The 16,832-nt window shown below is 43.3% G+C and overlaps 1 protein-coding gene across 1 annotated transcript in view; it reads left to right on the top strand.

Moving 5' to 3' along the window:
* Nucleotides 1-12,293, top strand: part of lpar1 (lysophosphatidic acid receptor 1) — a 119,492-nt gene extending 107,199 nt beyond the window's left edge. Inside the window, exon 4 of the mRNA XM_067983573.1 lies at nt 8,718-12,293. Coding sequence (XP_067839674.1) covers nt 8,718-9,016 — 299 coding nt within the window. The 3' untranslated portion in view covers nt 9,017-12,293. The remainder of the gene's footprint in view (nt 1-8,717) is intronic.
* The last annotated feature ends 4,539 nt before the right edge of the window (nt 12,294-16,832 follow it).

The raw sequence follows: 16,832 nt of genomic DNA, 5'->3' as shown, positions 1-16,832 counted from the left end.
ATATATCTATTTCCTTCTTGAATACATCTAATGACTTGGCCTCCACTGCCTTCTGTGGTAGAGAATTCCACAGGTTCACCACTCTGAGTGAAGAAATTTCTCCTCATCTCGGTTCTAAATAGCATACCCCATATCCTGAGACTGAGACCCCTGGTTCTGGACTCCTCAACCATTGGGAACATCCCCCATGCATTTAAAAAGCACGTGTGTGTGTGGTTGTGTGTGTGTGTGGTTGTGTATATGTACGTGTGTGTGTGTGTGGTTATGTATATGTGTATGTGTGTGGTTATATATATGTGTATGTGTGTGGTTATGTATATGTATATGTGTGTGCGTGTGGTTATGTATATGTATATGTGTGGTTACGTATATGTATATGTGTGGTTATGTATATGCATATGTGTGTGTGGTTATGTATATGTGTGTGTGGTTATGTATATGTGTGTGTGTGGTTATGTATATGTGTGTGTGTGGTTATGTATATGTGTGTGTGTGGTTATGTATATGTGTGTGTGTGGATATGTATATGTGTGTGTGTGGATATGTATATGTGTGTGTGTGGATATGTATATGTATATGTGTGTGTGTGTGGATATGTATATGTATATGTGTGTGTGTGGTTATGTATATGTGTGTGTGTGGTTATGTATATGTGTGTGTGTGGTTATTTATATGTGTGTGTGTGGTTATGTATATGTGTGTGTGGTTATGTATATGTGTGTGTGTGGTTATGTATATGTGTGTGTGTGGTTATGTATATGTGTGTGTGTGGTTATGTATATGTGTGTGTGTGTGTGTGGTTATGTATATGTGTGTGTGTGTGTGGTTATGTATATGTGTATGTGTGTGTGGTTATGTATATGTGTATGTGTGTGTGGTTATGTATGTGTGTGTGTGGTTATGTGTGTGTGGTTATGTATATGTGTATGTGTGTGTGTGGTTATGTGTGTGTGGTTATGTATATGTGTGTGTGTGTGTGGTTATGTATATGTGTGTGTGGTTATGTATATGTGTGTGTGGTTATGTATGTGTGTGTGTGTGGTTATGTATATGTGTGTGTGTGTGGTTATGTATATGTGTGTGTGTGTGGTTATGTATATGTGTGTGTGTGTGGTTATGTATATGTGTGTGTGTGTGGTTATGTATATGTGTGTGTGTGTGGTTATGTATATGTGTGTGTGTGTGGTTATGTATATGTGTGTGTGTGTGGTTATGTATATGTGTGTGTGTGGTTATGTATATGTGTGTGTGTGGTTATGTATATGTGTGTGTGTGGTTATGTATATGTGTGTGTGTGGGTGGTTATGTATATGTGTGTGTGTGTGTGGTTATGTATATGTGTGTGTGTGTGTGGTTATGTATATGTGTGTGTGTGTGTGGTTATGTATATGTGTGTGTGTGTGTGGTTATGTATATGTGTGTGTGTGTGGTTATGTATATGTGTGTGTGTGTGTGTGTGTGGTTATGTATATGTGTGTGTGTGTGTGTGTGGTTATGTATATGTGTGTGTGTGTGTGTGTGTGTGTGTGGTTATGTATATGTGTGTGTGTGTGTGTGTGTGTGGTTATGTATATGTGTGTGTGTGTGTGTGTGTGTGTGGTTATGTATATGTGTGTGTGTGTGTGTGTGTGTGTGGTTATGTATATGTGTGTGTGTGTGTGTGTGTGTGGTTATGTATATGTGTGTGTGTGTGTGGTTATGTATATGTGTGTGTGGTTATGTATATGTGTGTGTGGTTATGTATGTGTGTGTGTGTGGTTATGTATATGTGTGTGTGTGTGGTTATGTATATGTGTGTGTGTGTGGTTATGTATATGTGTGTGTGTGTGGTTATGTATATGTGTGTGTGTGTGGTTATGTATATGTGTGTGTGTGTGGTTATGTATATGTGTGTGTGTGTGGTTATGTATATGTGTGTGTGTGTGGTTATGTATATGTGTGTGTGTGGTTATGTATATGTGTGTGTGTGGTTATGTATATGTGTGTGTGTGGGTGGTTATGTATATGTGTGTGTGTGTGTGGTTATGTATATGTGTGTGTGTGTGTGGTTATGTATATGTGTGTGTGTGTGTGTGGTTATGTATATGTGTGTGTGTGTGTGTGGTTATGTATATGTGTGTGTGGTTATGTATATGTGTGTGTGTGTGTGTGTGTGTGTGTGGTTATGTATATGTGTGTGTGTGTGTGTGTGTGTGGTTATGTATATGTGTGTGTGTGTGTGTGTGTGTGTGTGGTTATGTATATGTGTGTGTGTGTGTGTGTGTGTGTGGTTATGTATATGTGTGTGTGTGTGTGTGTGTGTGTGGTTATGTATATGTGTGTGTGTGTGTGTGTGTGTGTGGTTATGTATATGTGTGTGTGTGTGTGTGTGGTTATGTATATGTGTGTGTGTGGTTATGTATATGTGTGTGTGTGTGTGTGTGTGTGGTTATGTATATGTGTGTGTGTGGCTATGGTTATATATATGTGTATATGTGTGTGTGTGTGGCTATGTGTGTGTGTGTGGCTGTGTGTGTGTGTGTGTGTGGCTGTGTGTGTGTGTGGCTGTGTATGTGTGTGTGTGGCTGTGTATGTGTGTGTGTGTGGCTATGTATATGTGTGTGTGTGTGTGTGGCTGTGTGTGTGTGTGTGTGGCTGTGTGTGTGTGTGTGGCTGTGTGTGTGTGTGGCTGTGTGTGTGTGTGGCTATGTATGTGTGTGTGTGTGTGTGGCTATGTGTGTGGCTGTGTGTGGCTATGTATATATGTGTGTGTGTGGCTGTGTGTGTGTGTGTGTGTGTGTGGCTATGTATATGTGTGTGTGTGTGGCTATGTATATGTGTGTGTGTGTGGCTATGTATATGTGTGTGTGTGTGTGGCTATGTATATGTGTGTGTGTGTGGCTATGTATATGTGTGTGTGTGTGTGGCTATGTATATGTGTGTGTGTGTGGCTATGTATATGTGTGTGTGTGTGTGGCTATGTATATGTGTGTGTGTGTGGCTATGTATATGTGTGTGTGTGTGGCTATGTATATGTGTGTGTGTGGCTATGTATATGTGTGTGGCTGTGTGTGTGTGTGTGTGTGTGTGGCTATGTGTGTGTGTGTGGCTATGTATATGTGTGTGTGTGGCTATGTATATGTGTGTGTGGCTATGTATATGTGTGTGTGTGTGTGTGTGTGTGTATATGTGTGGCTGTGTGTGTGTGTGTGTGTGTGTGGCTATGTGTGTGTGTGTGGCTATGTATATGTGTGTGTGTGTTTGTATATGTGTGTGTGTTTGTTTATGTATATGTGTGTGTGTGTGTGTTTATGTATATGTGTGTGTGTGTGTTTATGTATATGTGTGTGTGTGTGTGTTTATGTATATATATGTGTGTGTGTGTATGTATATGTGTGTGTGTGTGTGTTTATGTATATGTGTGTGTGTGTGTGTTTATGTATATATATGTGTGTGTGTGTATGTATATATATGGGTGTGTGTGTGTATGTATATATATGGGTGTGTGTGTATGTATATATATGGGTGTGTGTCTATGTATATATATGGGTGTGTGTCTATGTATATGTGTGCGTGCACGAGGTTGTAGAACCATAGAAAAGATACAGCACAGAAGGGGGCCATTTGGCCCATCGTGTCCGTGCCGACTCGAAGAACCACCAGGTGCCCATTCTAATCCCACCTTCCAGCACCCGGTCCGTAGCCCTGCAGCTTACAGCACTTTAGGTGCAGGTCTAGGTACTTTTTAAAAGTGTTGAGGATCCCTGCCTCTACCACCAATTCGGGCAGCGAGTGTGTGTGTGTGTGCGCGTGCGCGTGCAATATATAATTGACCACTGCCAATTTGGATTAATTTCTGTTTAGTTAAATAAATTGAACAGTCTGGGTATTTAACCCCTGTCACTGGTGACAATTTACTAACATATCGCTCCCTCTTCAAAGAACAGCAAGAGCTTCATTTTAAACAACCCATTGGCTAATTGGCAGCCTGACCTGATTTCTTAGTATATTCATTTATACTTAGTCTGAGACCCTGCGGATAGGGCACGAGAGTGGAGAAGAGAAGCAGTCAGCCTCTGTAAATGGGGCGGGTGGAAGAATGGTAACCTACCCTTTTAGCATCATAGGCGGGGGATCAGAGATCAGAGACCTGAGCCTGAACGGTGGGGTCCAAGACGCCCCTGATATTAGGCTTCGGGTCTCATTTCCATTGAGCTGTCGAGCTGTGGAGGGTAGTAGGGAGTTCGCCGGTGAAGCATGTTTAAAGATCGGGCTGCTGTTTGCATCGTAGTGGCCCTCAGGTGAGTGAGGAAGAGGGGTGGGCAGAGTGGGGGGGGGGGGAATTGGGTTGGGAGCAGGGGGTGGGGGGGGCGGGGGGGAGTGGAGGGAATGGGGCAGGTGGGCTGCGGCTGCCTTGGGGCAGTTTAGGATGACATTGAGCACCTGAGAAACAGGCGATGTGTGGCTGAATTTCTAGTCCCCACGTTCCTTGTGCTTTCTTTAATACACTGAGAGGTTGTATTAATGCACCATTTCGAACCCACTCTGCAATGCCTTATTTGGTGGATTTTCCAAACTTTGTAAAGAAGAATCTTTTACAACGCAAGGTTTTATAAAGAAGCGCTCGGAAGAAACAACATCGTATAATCCGCCTCGTTTCTCTGCTGGAAGGAAACGGTAACATTAACATGAATTACAAAAATATTTTTTCAGTGGTTAGTTTTATTATGAAACTGAAATCACATGTTTTTCTACAGCCTCTCCATTTCACAAGAATTTAATATGACATATTGTTTCAGCTTTTTTAAAAAAAAAAATATGATTTCCTGTAACATATACTTATAATGCTGCCTAATCCAGGAGAGAAACAATTCAGCAAAGGCACACATTGTATTAAAATGTTTTATTTTTTCATGAGGTTTTTCTCTGGATTTTTTTGAAAAGCAAGAATTAGAAGATTTTGAAATGCATTAAATAATGCATTGCAGATTTCATTAATGGAGCACATAATCTAGGCTGGGTCTTCCAGTGCAGTACTGAGTGCTGCATTGTCAGATGCCATCTTTTGGATGAGATAATAAAGCAAGGACCCCATCTCCTTGTTCAGGTGGATATAAAGGATTCCGTGGCACTACTTGAAAACGAACAGGAGGTTCTGGTATCCCTGCTGACATTCAGCCCCCAAACATCAACATTAAATGAGATAAACTTGTCGTTTATCTCATTTGCTCATTGTGGGATCCTGCTGTGCACAAATTGGCTGCTGCATTTTCCTACAAAATAACAGTAACTATACTTTAAAAGTAGGGTTCAATGTCTGCGAAGCACTTTGGGAGTATATGAAAGGTGCTATATAAAGGTTCGTTCCTTCCTTCCACCTCATTCTAAGGTTTGCCTTGTGCTGCTCCCGGCATGCCGACACTCCCTATTGTTCCAGGTTGAAGAATGAGGATTGTGCCAGACTAAGAGGTTTAAGATTGCGGTGGTATACGATTCTGATGCTGCCCCCCACAGTGCCTTATGGATGTCCATTGTGGGCAGCTGGATCAGTTCTCAATCCGTCCCACTTAATGGGCTCAATTTTAAAATCGAGCCGGGAATGGGGCGGGGGGGGGGGGGGGTCAAATTGAGGCCATTAGTATGGGTTTCCCGGACGATTTTGATGTAAGGACATCTTTTTTTTTGGTCGGTTTCCAGTCCGACTGACTGGCCTGATTGACAAGCTGGTCTCAGTCGGACAGGAGACCAGCCAGGGAGAGGACGTCTGCAGGTAAGTCTTTGTATGGATCGGTAGGGGGGGAGCATGGGTTGGCATGGGGGTTGTGAGTCATGGGGGGTGGGATCGGGGGTCAGTCACGGGGAGGGGGAATGTTGGGGTCGGGGGTCATCACTGGGGTCCGCGATCGTTGAGGGGGAGGATAGCGGGTCGGGGGTGGGAGGATCGGATTTGGGGGGGAAGGATTGGGTGGGAGGATTGGCATTGGGGGGAGAGGATTGGGGTCGGAGTTGGAGGATCGGAGTGGGGGGAGGATCGGGGCCGGGGAACAGGGTCGGAGGGGGAGGATCAGGGATGGGAGGGAGGATCATGGGAGGGGGAGGGGGAGGGGGTCCGGGATCAGGGTGGGGGGGTCCACAATTGGGGGATCCACGATCGGGGGTCAGGGGTCCGCAAACGTGGGGGGGGGGGAGTCCGTGATCGGGGGTCGGGTGTCTGCGATCATTGGTGGGGTCAGTGCAGGTAGGTTTGTTGGGCCTGGGGGAAGCACTCCTTCTCCTCCGGGCCCACAAGCTGTGCCTTTCTAGGCACCTACCTGTTAGTCTCAGGCCTTCTCGCCTCCTTTCACAAGGCGTAAAACAGAAGGCTCGGGAATCCCGGCCCCCCAGGGTTGAAATCGGGAATTCGAGAAAAATGGAGGCCTAAAGCCTCCTTGAAAGATTTTAAGGCTCAACCTGCCCCCTAGGAGGGGGTTGGTTGCCTGTCCCTCTTCCCGCCCCAGTGAAAACCAGAAATGGGTGGGTTGGGGGCGGGTCCGAAATGGTGGCAATTTTCAATATCTCCCCGCCCCCAACCCAGCTGCTTTTTTACTTTGAAAATTGAGCCCAATGTAGTGGTAGCGCCAAACACCATGATGGAAGGTGTTCTCATTGTAGAAACGAGATTTTGTCCTCGTAAGAACTGTCATTTCTACCAATGCTATTGTGGACAGACATGTCTGCACCAGGTAGTTTGGTGAGGACGAGGCCAGATAAGTTACTTCCCCATATTGGTTCCTTCACCACCTGACACCGACCCAGTCTGGCACCTAGGTCCTTCTGGCTGGATTCTACTGAGCCTCTTGGGCATTCAAGTCCCCCACCCAGTGTAGATTCTGTGCTCTTTGTTGGCTGATAGATGTGATTAGGCAAGGATGACTATGTCAGGCTGTTGCTTGTGTGTGGGACACTTCTCCCAACTTGGACCTAGATGTCATTGAGGAGGACTTTGCCAGGTTGACTGGACTGAGATTGCTCATGTCTCGTCCTGACACGATGCCTGGGTCATTGCCAATAGGTCCATCCGATGTAGCTCAGGTGTATAATTAAACAATTGTTTTTGAATTCCCAATATAAACAATTGAAAACATAGATGCAGTCATCATGCAATCTGTGAAGTGTGAAGGAAAGTTACCTTGAGCCTTAATTTGGCAGGCTGAGGGGGGAATGGTAAGTAAAAAAGTTTTCAAAAAGTTTTTGCTTGGTGTTGTCAGTAATCCTTATTAGTTCCTCAGTTGGCAGCACACTCTCCTCTGAAAGTTGTGGGTTCAAGTCCCACTTCATGATTTGAGCAATTTAGTACAGTACTGAGGAAGCTCTGCATTGTTTGAGGTGCTGTTTTTTGGGAAGAGACATTAAACCGAGGCCCTGTCTGCCTGTTCTAGGTAGAACAGTTGACCAAATATGGAAAGAGTCATCAGTCTATAGCAAGTTAAATGGTCAGAAAATGTTGGGGTGTATAAGTAAATCCATACACGTCGTAATAAATGATACCGACACACTCAAGCACAAGTAAGGTGACGGGAGTATGGTCACTGTGCTAAAAGATGCAGAGAAAAACAGTCAAAAGAAGGTGATGGGAATGATTCCAGGTTTCAGGTTACTGAAGTTACTAAGCAGTTTATAAAGGAATTTAAGTCTCTTTTTGGAAAAAAGACTGGGAAGGAGGAACATGATTCTGGTATTTTAAACAATGAAAGGAATTAAGTTGGATGTAGATTAATGTTTTGTACATCAAAGGATAGAGGATCTCGGAAGTGGGGGGGGGGGGATCATTATAAGCCAAGGGAGCTGCAAGCCAAGCTAGACCTCCGAAATAACTTTCACAATTTGAGTTGATAAATTATGGAAAGATCACAGAGCACAATAAATATTGACTCAACTGAAGGAATGAAAACTGATTCGGGAGAGGGCAGTTTGCAATAAGCTATTTTTATCAATTCTACATTATTAAAGAGTGACTTTTTTCCCCTCCCTTTCTGTCAATATTGTTCCCTCCTCCTTAATTAAGGGTTATCCCCATTTTACAGGGCTTGACAGGGTAGATGCAGGGAGGATGTTTCCCCTGGCTGGGGAGTCTAGAACGAAGGGTCGCAGTCTCAGAATAAGGGGTCGGCCATTTAGGACTGAGATGAGGAGAAATTTCTTCACTCAGAGGGTGGTGAATCTTTGGAATTCTCTACCCCAGATGGCTGTGAAGACTCCGTCATTGAGTATATTCAAAACAGAGATCGATAGATTTCTAGACATTAAAGGCATCAAGGGGATAATGCAGGAAAATGGCATTGAGGTAGAAGATCAGCCATGATCTTGTTGAATGGCGGAGCAGGCTCGAGGGGCTGGATGGCCTACTCCTGCTCCTATTTCTTATTATGTTATGATATGCCTTTCCAAAATCAAGTTTGAGCATGCATTGTGCAACCACATCTACGATATTTAGTAATGTGAAGAAATTTTAGTTCTTGGAAGGCTGACCTGAAGTTTGACACTTCACTTTCAGTATGTATTATAAAATAAAGGTTCTGTACCAGACCCTGCTTTGGCAAAAGCAGAAGTGGTGTCTGATAAAATAGACTGACAAGGTGAGATGAAGTAAAATGGGAGGGGGCTCGCGTGGTTCATAAACACCGGCCGAACGGCCTGTTCTTGTGCTGTAAATTCTATGGAAAAAATACTAAGTGTGTGTTTTTCTTTTCTCCATTTAGGGGCGTTCATCATCTGTTGGACTCCAGGTCTGGTTTTGCTGTTGCTGGACGTGTTCTGCCCTGACTGCAACGTCCTCACTTACGAGAAGTTTTTCCTCCTGTTGGCCGAGTTCAACTCTGCAATGAACCCCATCATCTACTCCTACCGTGACAAGGAGATGAGCGCGACTTTCAAACAGATCTTGTGCTGCCAGCGGAATGAGACCAGCAACAGTGCGGCAGAGGGCTCTGACCGTTCCGCGTCCTCCCTCAATCATACCATCTTGAGTGGGGTACACAATGACCATTCAGTGGTGTAACCAGAGGAAAATGAATAGCAGCTGTACACTGCAGGAAAACCAAGATACGGGAGACACCCAGATATGAACCAGCTGTAGTTGGGTGAATTAAACACTGAATACTAAATAAGCACGAGGACCTATTCACAAACTAATATGAGACATTATTGACAAGTATTTCTGTTTTAATAGGACCTAGTGTGAGACACTTTTATAACACCAGTTGAAGTCTTAAGTACTTATGTTGTATTACCTGCAAAACTGCATTTAGCTGTAGAAATTATGGCTTTTTAAAAACTTAATAAACCTATTTTATTCAAGCCATCAGCATGCTCGTGATGGACTTTTGCATAGCAGGCAGATTCAACCTTTTAAAGCTTCATGTCAGTACCCACTGAAAAAAATATATTTTACGGACCAGAAGAGTCTTTGATTTGTGGTTAAGTTTTCCTAGGGACTTTGGAGCTCTGAAGAGACAATTGGCTGTTGTTTGCCTTTTGGGATATACAAACCATGTAAGTCATTAGCAATATTTGAGAAGTTCGTGCTTTCTTTCTTTTGTTTAAAGACAACATGGTTGGTCCCAAGTTGACCCAGTTGGGTTTGCTTCCAATATTTGGCTTTCTACAACCACATTTTCCATATTATATTTTAACTGAGAAAATGGTATAAATTACTATTCAGTATCTGCAATTTTAAGTTCTGTTTTACAAAGTATTCCCAGGTTTTTCTGCCAGTACGACCTCCTGAATAAATAGTTCATTATTTCAAAACATTAGCTGACACTCAGCTGACATATTAACTTTTTAATTGCTGCTAATTGTGCTCTTCATATTGATTACTGTGTTGCAGTTAAAACGGAAGTTTATAAATGGAAATAAAAATTTAAAATATATAAATTTGTCGGCAAAAAGGTGAACTATTTATTTAATGTGGTCTGATTTTGTGTTTTGAAATTACCATGTTAAAACTGTTAGCCTGCTATTTGATTTCTGATGGGTAGATATGATGTTCCATGTGGAGATTTCAGTTCTTTGTGAAAACTGGGTAAATGAGTTGCTTTGTTTATACATGTGACATCCTTTTTTTGAAAAGGTGAACTCTTGTTATGCAAGTAGACACATGCCAATCTGTATTGCATGTTAGTGCCAAAGTATACATTACCAACTATTTGATGTTACATTCAGAGAAGTGAATTCTCCTTTGAATTCTACTTCCTAATACTACGACTATGATTAGTTCAGTGACTCATACATTTCTCTTACATTAGGTGCCTAATTGCATTGGGGAGTTTCCTACTCTGGAGTTCTTTTGGAATTTCAAGAGTTATAAAATTCCTCGTAGCCAAATAGATCTCCTTTAAATAATGGATGATGTATGATTAAGGCATAGTGTGGAAATACAGTAATTCTTTGGAATGCATTCCTTAGAGTTGTCCAAGTTAACTCTGTACTTTGAACGAAGCCCACTGTTTGTATGTAGATGGAAATGTGTACCAGTACTGTTCAGTTAGGTGATTTTTCTTTGCACTCAAATGAATGGAATGATTGGGTTGAAACGGAAAACCATCTCAACTTCTGTACTGTAATTTTTATATGATCTGCTTTTTGTGGGGGGAGGGAAGGCTTCTTAAGTGGTTAGTTTGGTAATTTAGCAAATGATGGTTACAATTTGCTTGGGAGAATTTTTACTTACAGTAAAGGTGCCCTAATTATTAATGCTTTTCAAATGTTGGGTGTCTGTAAATTCATACTGTACATGTGCATTATTGGACCATTACTGCAATTTATAACATGTAATGGCAATAATTAACTCTGCATTTCCATTAAATGATGCACCAGCAATGGAAATATTGACCTGCATTTCTTTTCCAAATCTTTAATAGATAATTGTTTTGTATATTTCATGGATTAGGTACAATTTATGAATGTTTTTTTTTACTTGCGGAATGTTTTAAAAAATATGTAATTTACAGGGCCCAAATTGTTGCTCCGAGTAGTTTCTCTAAATTATGTCAGGTTTCACATTCAGTTTAATTTCCAGGTAGTGCTTATTTTTTTGCAAGCTATGTAAATATTCAGCTATTTAGTGCACAAGGAGTTCAAACTATTACAGCGCAATCTGTGCACCAGTAGGGTAAATAGTAGTATTGATAGTAATTACTACAGAAATTATTCACCACTACAGGATATAACAATTTTAATGTAATCAGGTCATTACTTTGCATTGACTTTGTAGCAGCACCTCGCCCCAGTATGTGTTTCATATAACTAACCTTTTAAATTTGTATTTGTAAATGGTACTGTGCTATCAGACATTTCAGTCCTGATCTATATATTGTGGTTGACACTTTACCTTTAACTCTGAACTGAACTGTTCTTTCATTCTTGCTTCCAAGTTAGCTGAATCTGATCTTGTCCTGTTAACACCTTAACCGAGTCTCATCCACTTATGAGATATCCTGGACAATGAGTAAAACCAAAAGAGGTGAAACTAGTCCAGGCTGGGAATGTATGTAGAAATGGAGAGCGTAGAGTGAAACGGTTACACTGTTTGGGGTAAGAATTAGACTGTGGAGACTTTATGCTGATGCTAATTGGGTTGATGGGGGAGGTGGGCAGGGGGGAGGGACTGGAAGACAGATGAAATGTCCAATTATTACTTTGAAGGATTGTTAAATGAAAACTTGAATTGTGGATTTGTATTACGTAGAGAGAAAAAAAAATAACCATGGCCGGAAAATTCCTTGAAGCTGCTGGCGTTACTTCATCGGAATTGCGTCGGAACCAAACGCACATTTCCGCATTTAAATGGGGTCACCATGTGGAAATGGGGTTCTCTGCCACGCTTCTGGCAAAGTAACGCAGCACAGTGGGAACAGATTGGAGGAACTTTCCGGCCCATGTAATTTCCACCGACATTGTAATTCTGTAATGTAACTTCTGAGACTGTATTTACAAAAAGGCTTTTTCGACCAATACTAAATTGTGATTCGAAAGCTATGAAAGATTTCTTGAAGTAAGACATTAACAAACAAGGCTAATGTAATACTTGCGTATCGAAGTCCGTTGAAGGCTCTTACGTAAGGTGACTTAAAAAAACTTACTTGAGCTGTTCAGAGAATAAGGACCACTTTATCAAATATATTCGCAGATTCTTTATGTAAACATTACAGTGAAAATGCCAATATTTTAAAAATTCAAAAAAATGGATTAGCTCTGCATAAATTGATAACATTTTTTTAACTTCCCATTGATGTTTTCTTCTGTGTTTTTTTTTTAAAAATAAAAAATCCTTGGTTTTGGATAGAAAATGTGTTTACAAATTATTTGCACTTCTCAGTAACCTACTTCAACTTGGTCTATATTCGTTAGTCCATTGATGTGCAATGTAGACCATTTTTTGGGGACAGTCAACGGAAAAGACAGAACTGTGGAATTTTAGAACAATTTGTTTAATTCGGGAAGAATTAGGGACAAAATTTATTTTGCCACTATGTGAGTGGTTTGCTACCAAATGTACATGTTCCATTTATCTCCTAAGTTACTGCCTGAAAACCAGCAGTTGCTAATCGAAAACTAGAATTGCAAAAGCAGAAAAATGTTCAATACCTATGTCTCTTGCACTAGCTACCATTAAGTGCTCCATGAACATGCATTGCTGTCTTAAATTCTCACCATTAATATTAAAACAAATATATTCTATGACTAGAAGAGAAAGGAATATGCAGATAGGGCTGAATGAACTAGGGTGGGAAGAGGCTCGTGTGGTGCATAAACACTAGCACAGACCAGTTGGGCTGAATGGCCTGTTTCTGTGCTATAAATTCTGTGTAATTCCATGTCATTTGTCTTGACCAGGTAAGATAATTACAGATGAGGAGTTCGGTCAGTCAAAGCCCATCCATCCAGAATGACCCGAAAGTCCCCCATTGCCGAATCTAATTGGTTCTTAAACAATTGCATTCTTTTACTGGTAAAAAGGAAATGGAGAGGATAATTTCTCCAGGGAACCTACAAGCGACCAATGTTAACCCTCCTCCATTTGATTAAAATGCAAGACGAGTTCACTAGTGCATTGTTTTTTTCAGCACTTGGTTGAAGGTCATAGTATTGGATGAAATACAAAACTGCTTTCTTCCCTGGGCCATGAACTGGGTTATGAATTTAGCTGGGCGTTGTTTGCAATAGTGACGGGACCAAGTCCTTTCCAACATCAGATTATCATTGTTAGAGCTTGATTTTGTTCTTGATAGCATCAGAATGTTTATGGATTGCAAAACAGACGTAATAAACTGAGAGCCATAAACAGGTCGAGGGGCTGCTGGCCTTACGCTCAAAGTTTGGCCTCCAAATGTCAGATACCTGAGCAATATTTTTACTTCTATATCTTGCCCTACAAGATTCCAGCGATGTCAATAGTAATCTATCCTCAGCAATGTTAAAAGAATGAGAAGGTTCCTTGATAATGCTTCCTGCTATGAATGCTAGAAATTCGATCGTACCGTACCTGATTTACAGGAGTGAAACGGGCACCTAGGGATCCAATATGGCGGGGGGGCGTACCCTCATTCCGCACAGGGAGTGCGCCGCCCGCCCTATCGGATCGGTTCCTCCGTAGGCGTCTAGGGCGTGCGCCGAAATTATTTAAAAGCCTCATTATCGTATTTAAGTAAGGTTCCCACGCTTGTTGTAGGACCCTTTTGTCATATTGGTCTGCCCCAGTGCCTGACTCGCTACGTGATAAACTCGCTCAGCAACTCGTGGCTCTAACAGGCAGCAAAGACCTTTCACCAGCTCTATTTAAAGGGCTCATCCTCCACATATGGGTTTAGTTGCTGGTTTGTCCTTTCAGGCTGCTGGTTATCTTTTGGGTGATTTTTGGCCCATTTTCTGCCTTCTACATTCTGATTTCTGGTTTCTGCTAACAATTTATTGCGCCGGTGCTGGACTCCTCTTGTCTGCCTTCACAATGTTTTACTGCAGTCGTGGGTGGTCTGGTAGGTTTGCCTTTGAGGCTGGAGAACGAGGGGGTTCGGGGGTGGGTGGTGGTGGGCAAACAGCCAAGAAGATGGGAGAGAGCAGGAGCAGCTGGGAAGAGGCGGGCTCTGTGCAGGAGGCCACAACCACAACAATGTCTTCAGGGAGCACTTCTCCGACATGAACGTCACCGAAGAGCAATTGCCTCAGGCGTCTTCACTTGACCAAGGAGTCTGTCACCGAGCCACGTCACTTGCTCCAGCATTTGGTTAAAGGTTGTATTGTATTAGATGTAAAACTGCTTTCTTCCCTGGGCCATGTGGGTTATGAATTTAGCTGGGTCTTGTTTGGAATAGTGACAGGACCAAGTTCTTTCCAACATATGACTATCATTGTTAAAGCTTGATTTTGTCCTTGATAGCATCAGAATGTTTAAGGATCGCAAAACAGATGTGATCAACTGAGAGCCATAAACAGGTCGAGGTGCTGTGGGCCCTAGGCTCAAAGGCCCAGATACAAGTGCTCGAGCCTTGAACCAGGGCATGGACAGCACTGCTAGCAGCTGTCAAGGTCACAGTGACTCCTAGCTTTTATGCCACGGGACCATTCCAGGCTGCAGAAGGTGACGTCAGCAACGTCTCCCAGTTTGCTGTTTCACTGTTATATCAGGGAGGTCTCCGAGGCTCTCTAGGCCCGGAGGAACACCCACATCTCTTTCCCCATGGACAGAGCAAAGCAGGACGAGAGAGCACTAGGCTTCGCCCACATTGCAGGCTTCCCCAAAGTGGGAGCAGTCCATGGCAAGGTGGCTCGATTTTAAAACTCTCAGCCTTGTTTTCAAATCCATCCATGGCCTCGCCCCTCCCTATCTCTGTGACCTCCTCCAGCCTTACAACCCTCCGAGATCTCTGCATTCCTCCAATTCTGGCGTCTTGCTCATCCCCGATTTTTCATCGTTCTACCATTGGCGGCCGTGCCTTCAGCTGCCTCTGCCCTAAGCTCTGGAATTCCGTCCCTAAACCTCTCCGCCTCTCTCTCCTTTAAGAGGCTCCTTAAATCCTACCTCTTTGAGCAAGCTTTCCTGTCCTAATATCTTCTTATGTGGCTCAGTGTCAAATTTTGTTTGCTGACGGACCTGTGAAGTGCCTTGGGATGTTTTACTACGTTAAAGGTGCTATATAAATGCAAGTTGTTGTTGTTATTATTACATGCTCCACATCACCAGACTGCCAACTTTCTGAATAGAAAGGGATTCCACTCCCTCGATGTCCAGCTTGTTTGTGACCATAGGCAGTGCCTCACGCAAGTCTGTGCCCGGTTTCCTGACAGCAGTCACAATTCATTCATCCTGCACCAGTCCTTTATTCCAACCAGGCCATCAGGTTGCAGGCTGGCTACTGGGTGACAAACAGCTATCCCTTTCAGACACGGCTCGTGAATCCTGCCAGGAGCCCGGACACAGCTGCAGAACTGGCCTACATCGAGAGCCATGCTGCCACCAGAAACCATTGACATGCCTGGACCGTTCTGGAGGAGCTCCACAGTACAGTCCTGACCGTGTATCCAGATTTGTGGTCGTCTGCTGCATGCTGCATAACTTTGCGATGATGAGGGACCAGCTCTCATCACTCGTTGGGCAGCAAGAAGTGCAGGAGGAGGAGGAAGAGCAGGATCAGCATCAATCACCAGTGCCCCGAGCTCTCCGAGAGCAGCTCGTCTAAGATCACTTCACATGAACCATCCCTCCCGTCGCCAATACACCCGCAATGCTTATCTCCATCATCCTTACTACAACCTTCCCGTTGCCTTCCTTCAGTCCCACCGCATGTGTCTTACCCTCACTTCACTACAAATATTAACACCAAAACTAAATCTAATACAAAAAAAAAATCATCCATGTCGTGGGTGTTAAGCTCCTGGCATTAATCTCCATTGCAACCTCTTCCCACTGGCAGCGGAAGTGTTGCCTGAAGGGCTTTCTGCCCCCTGCCGATAACAGGATCTCCCTCCTCCTGGCCATCGCCTGGACCAGGGACTCCAAAACTGCATCAGAGAACCTGGGCGCCCTCTCTGGATCACTGCCAGCCATTTTTCCACAGGTGAAGTTTCTCTGCTGTCTGCAGCCAGAGTGCACCTCCCCTTTAAGAGGTGGTGGCTGCCTTTAAGTGGCGTTAGTTGAGCCTGATTTCCTGCCCCTCTCCTCCCACCACCACCCCTCCCCCCCCCCAGTATGGGCGGGCAGCCATTGAATGGTGCACAGAGCTGGCAGCACCAATTTCGCCAGGCCCCTGCGACCACATGAAGAGCATGCAACACAGACCCGGACCCCACCCGTTCTGGGGTGCGTTCAAACTTCTAGACCTACATTTCGGTATTCAGTCAAACTGCATAATACCATTAACCAAAAACGAGTATGACACCTTGCCACTGCAGTCAGTACTGCAAGCAGCCCTATGAAGCACTGAAACCGTCACAGATGTAAATGTTCTGGAATACAAGCCTTTGGAGCCTGAATCACAACTCTTTATTGATGCCAGTGATTTGGGGCTGTGCTGGAACATAGGAACAGGAATAGGCCATTCAACCTCCCTCGAGCCAGTTCTGCCATTCAATTAGATCATGGCTGATCTGCATCTTAACTCTGTTTACCTGCCTTGGTTCTGTAACCCTTAGTACCCTTTGCCTCACTAGAATCATCTGGGATAAAATGGTGGTCATATCTTACAAGAAGTTGTCTGCATTAATCATTCGTCAAGGTGAATGTGTGTGGTCCATGCAAATTACATAGAAAACATAGAAAATAGGAGCAGGAGTAGGCCATTTGGCCCTTCGAACCTGCTCTGCCATTCAATATGATC

Source organism: Heptranchias perlo, chromosome 4 (assembly GCF_035084215.1).
Source record: "Heptranchias perlo isolate sHepPer1 chromosome 4, sHepPer1.hap1, whole genome shotgun sequence".
NCBI lineage: Eukaryota > Metazoa > Chordata > Chondrichthyes > Hexanchiformes > Hexanchidae > Heptranchias > Heptranchias perlo.
Note: the sequence above shows the minus strand (reverse complement) of the source record. Positions and strands in the feature narration are given on the sequence as shown.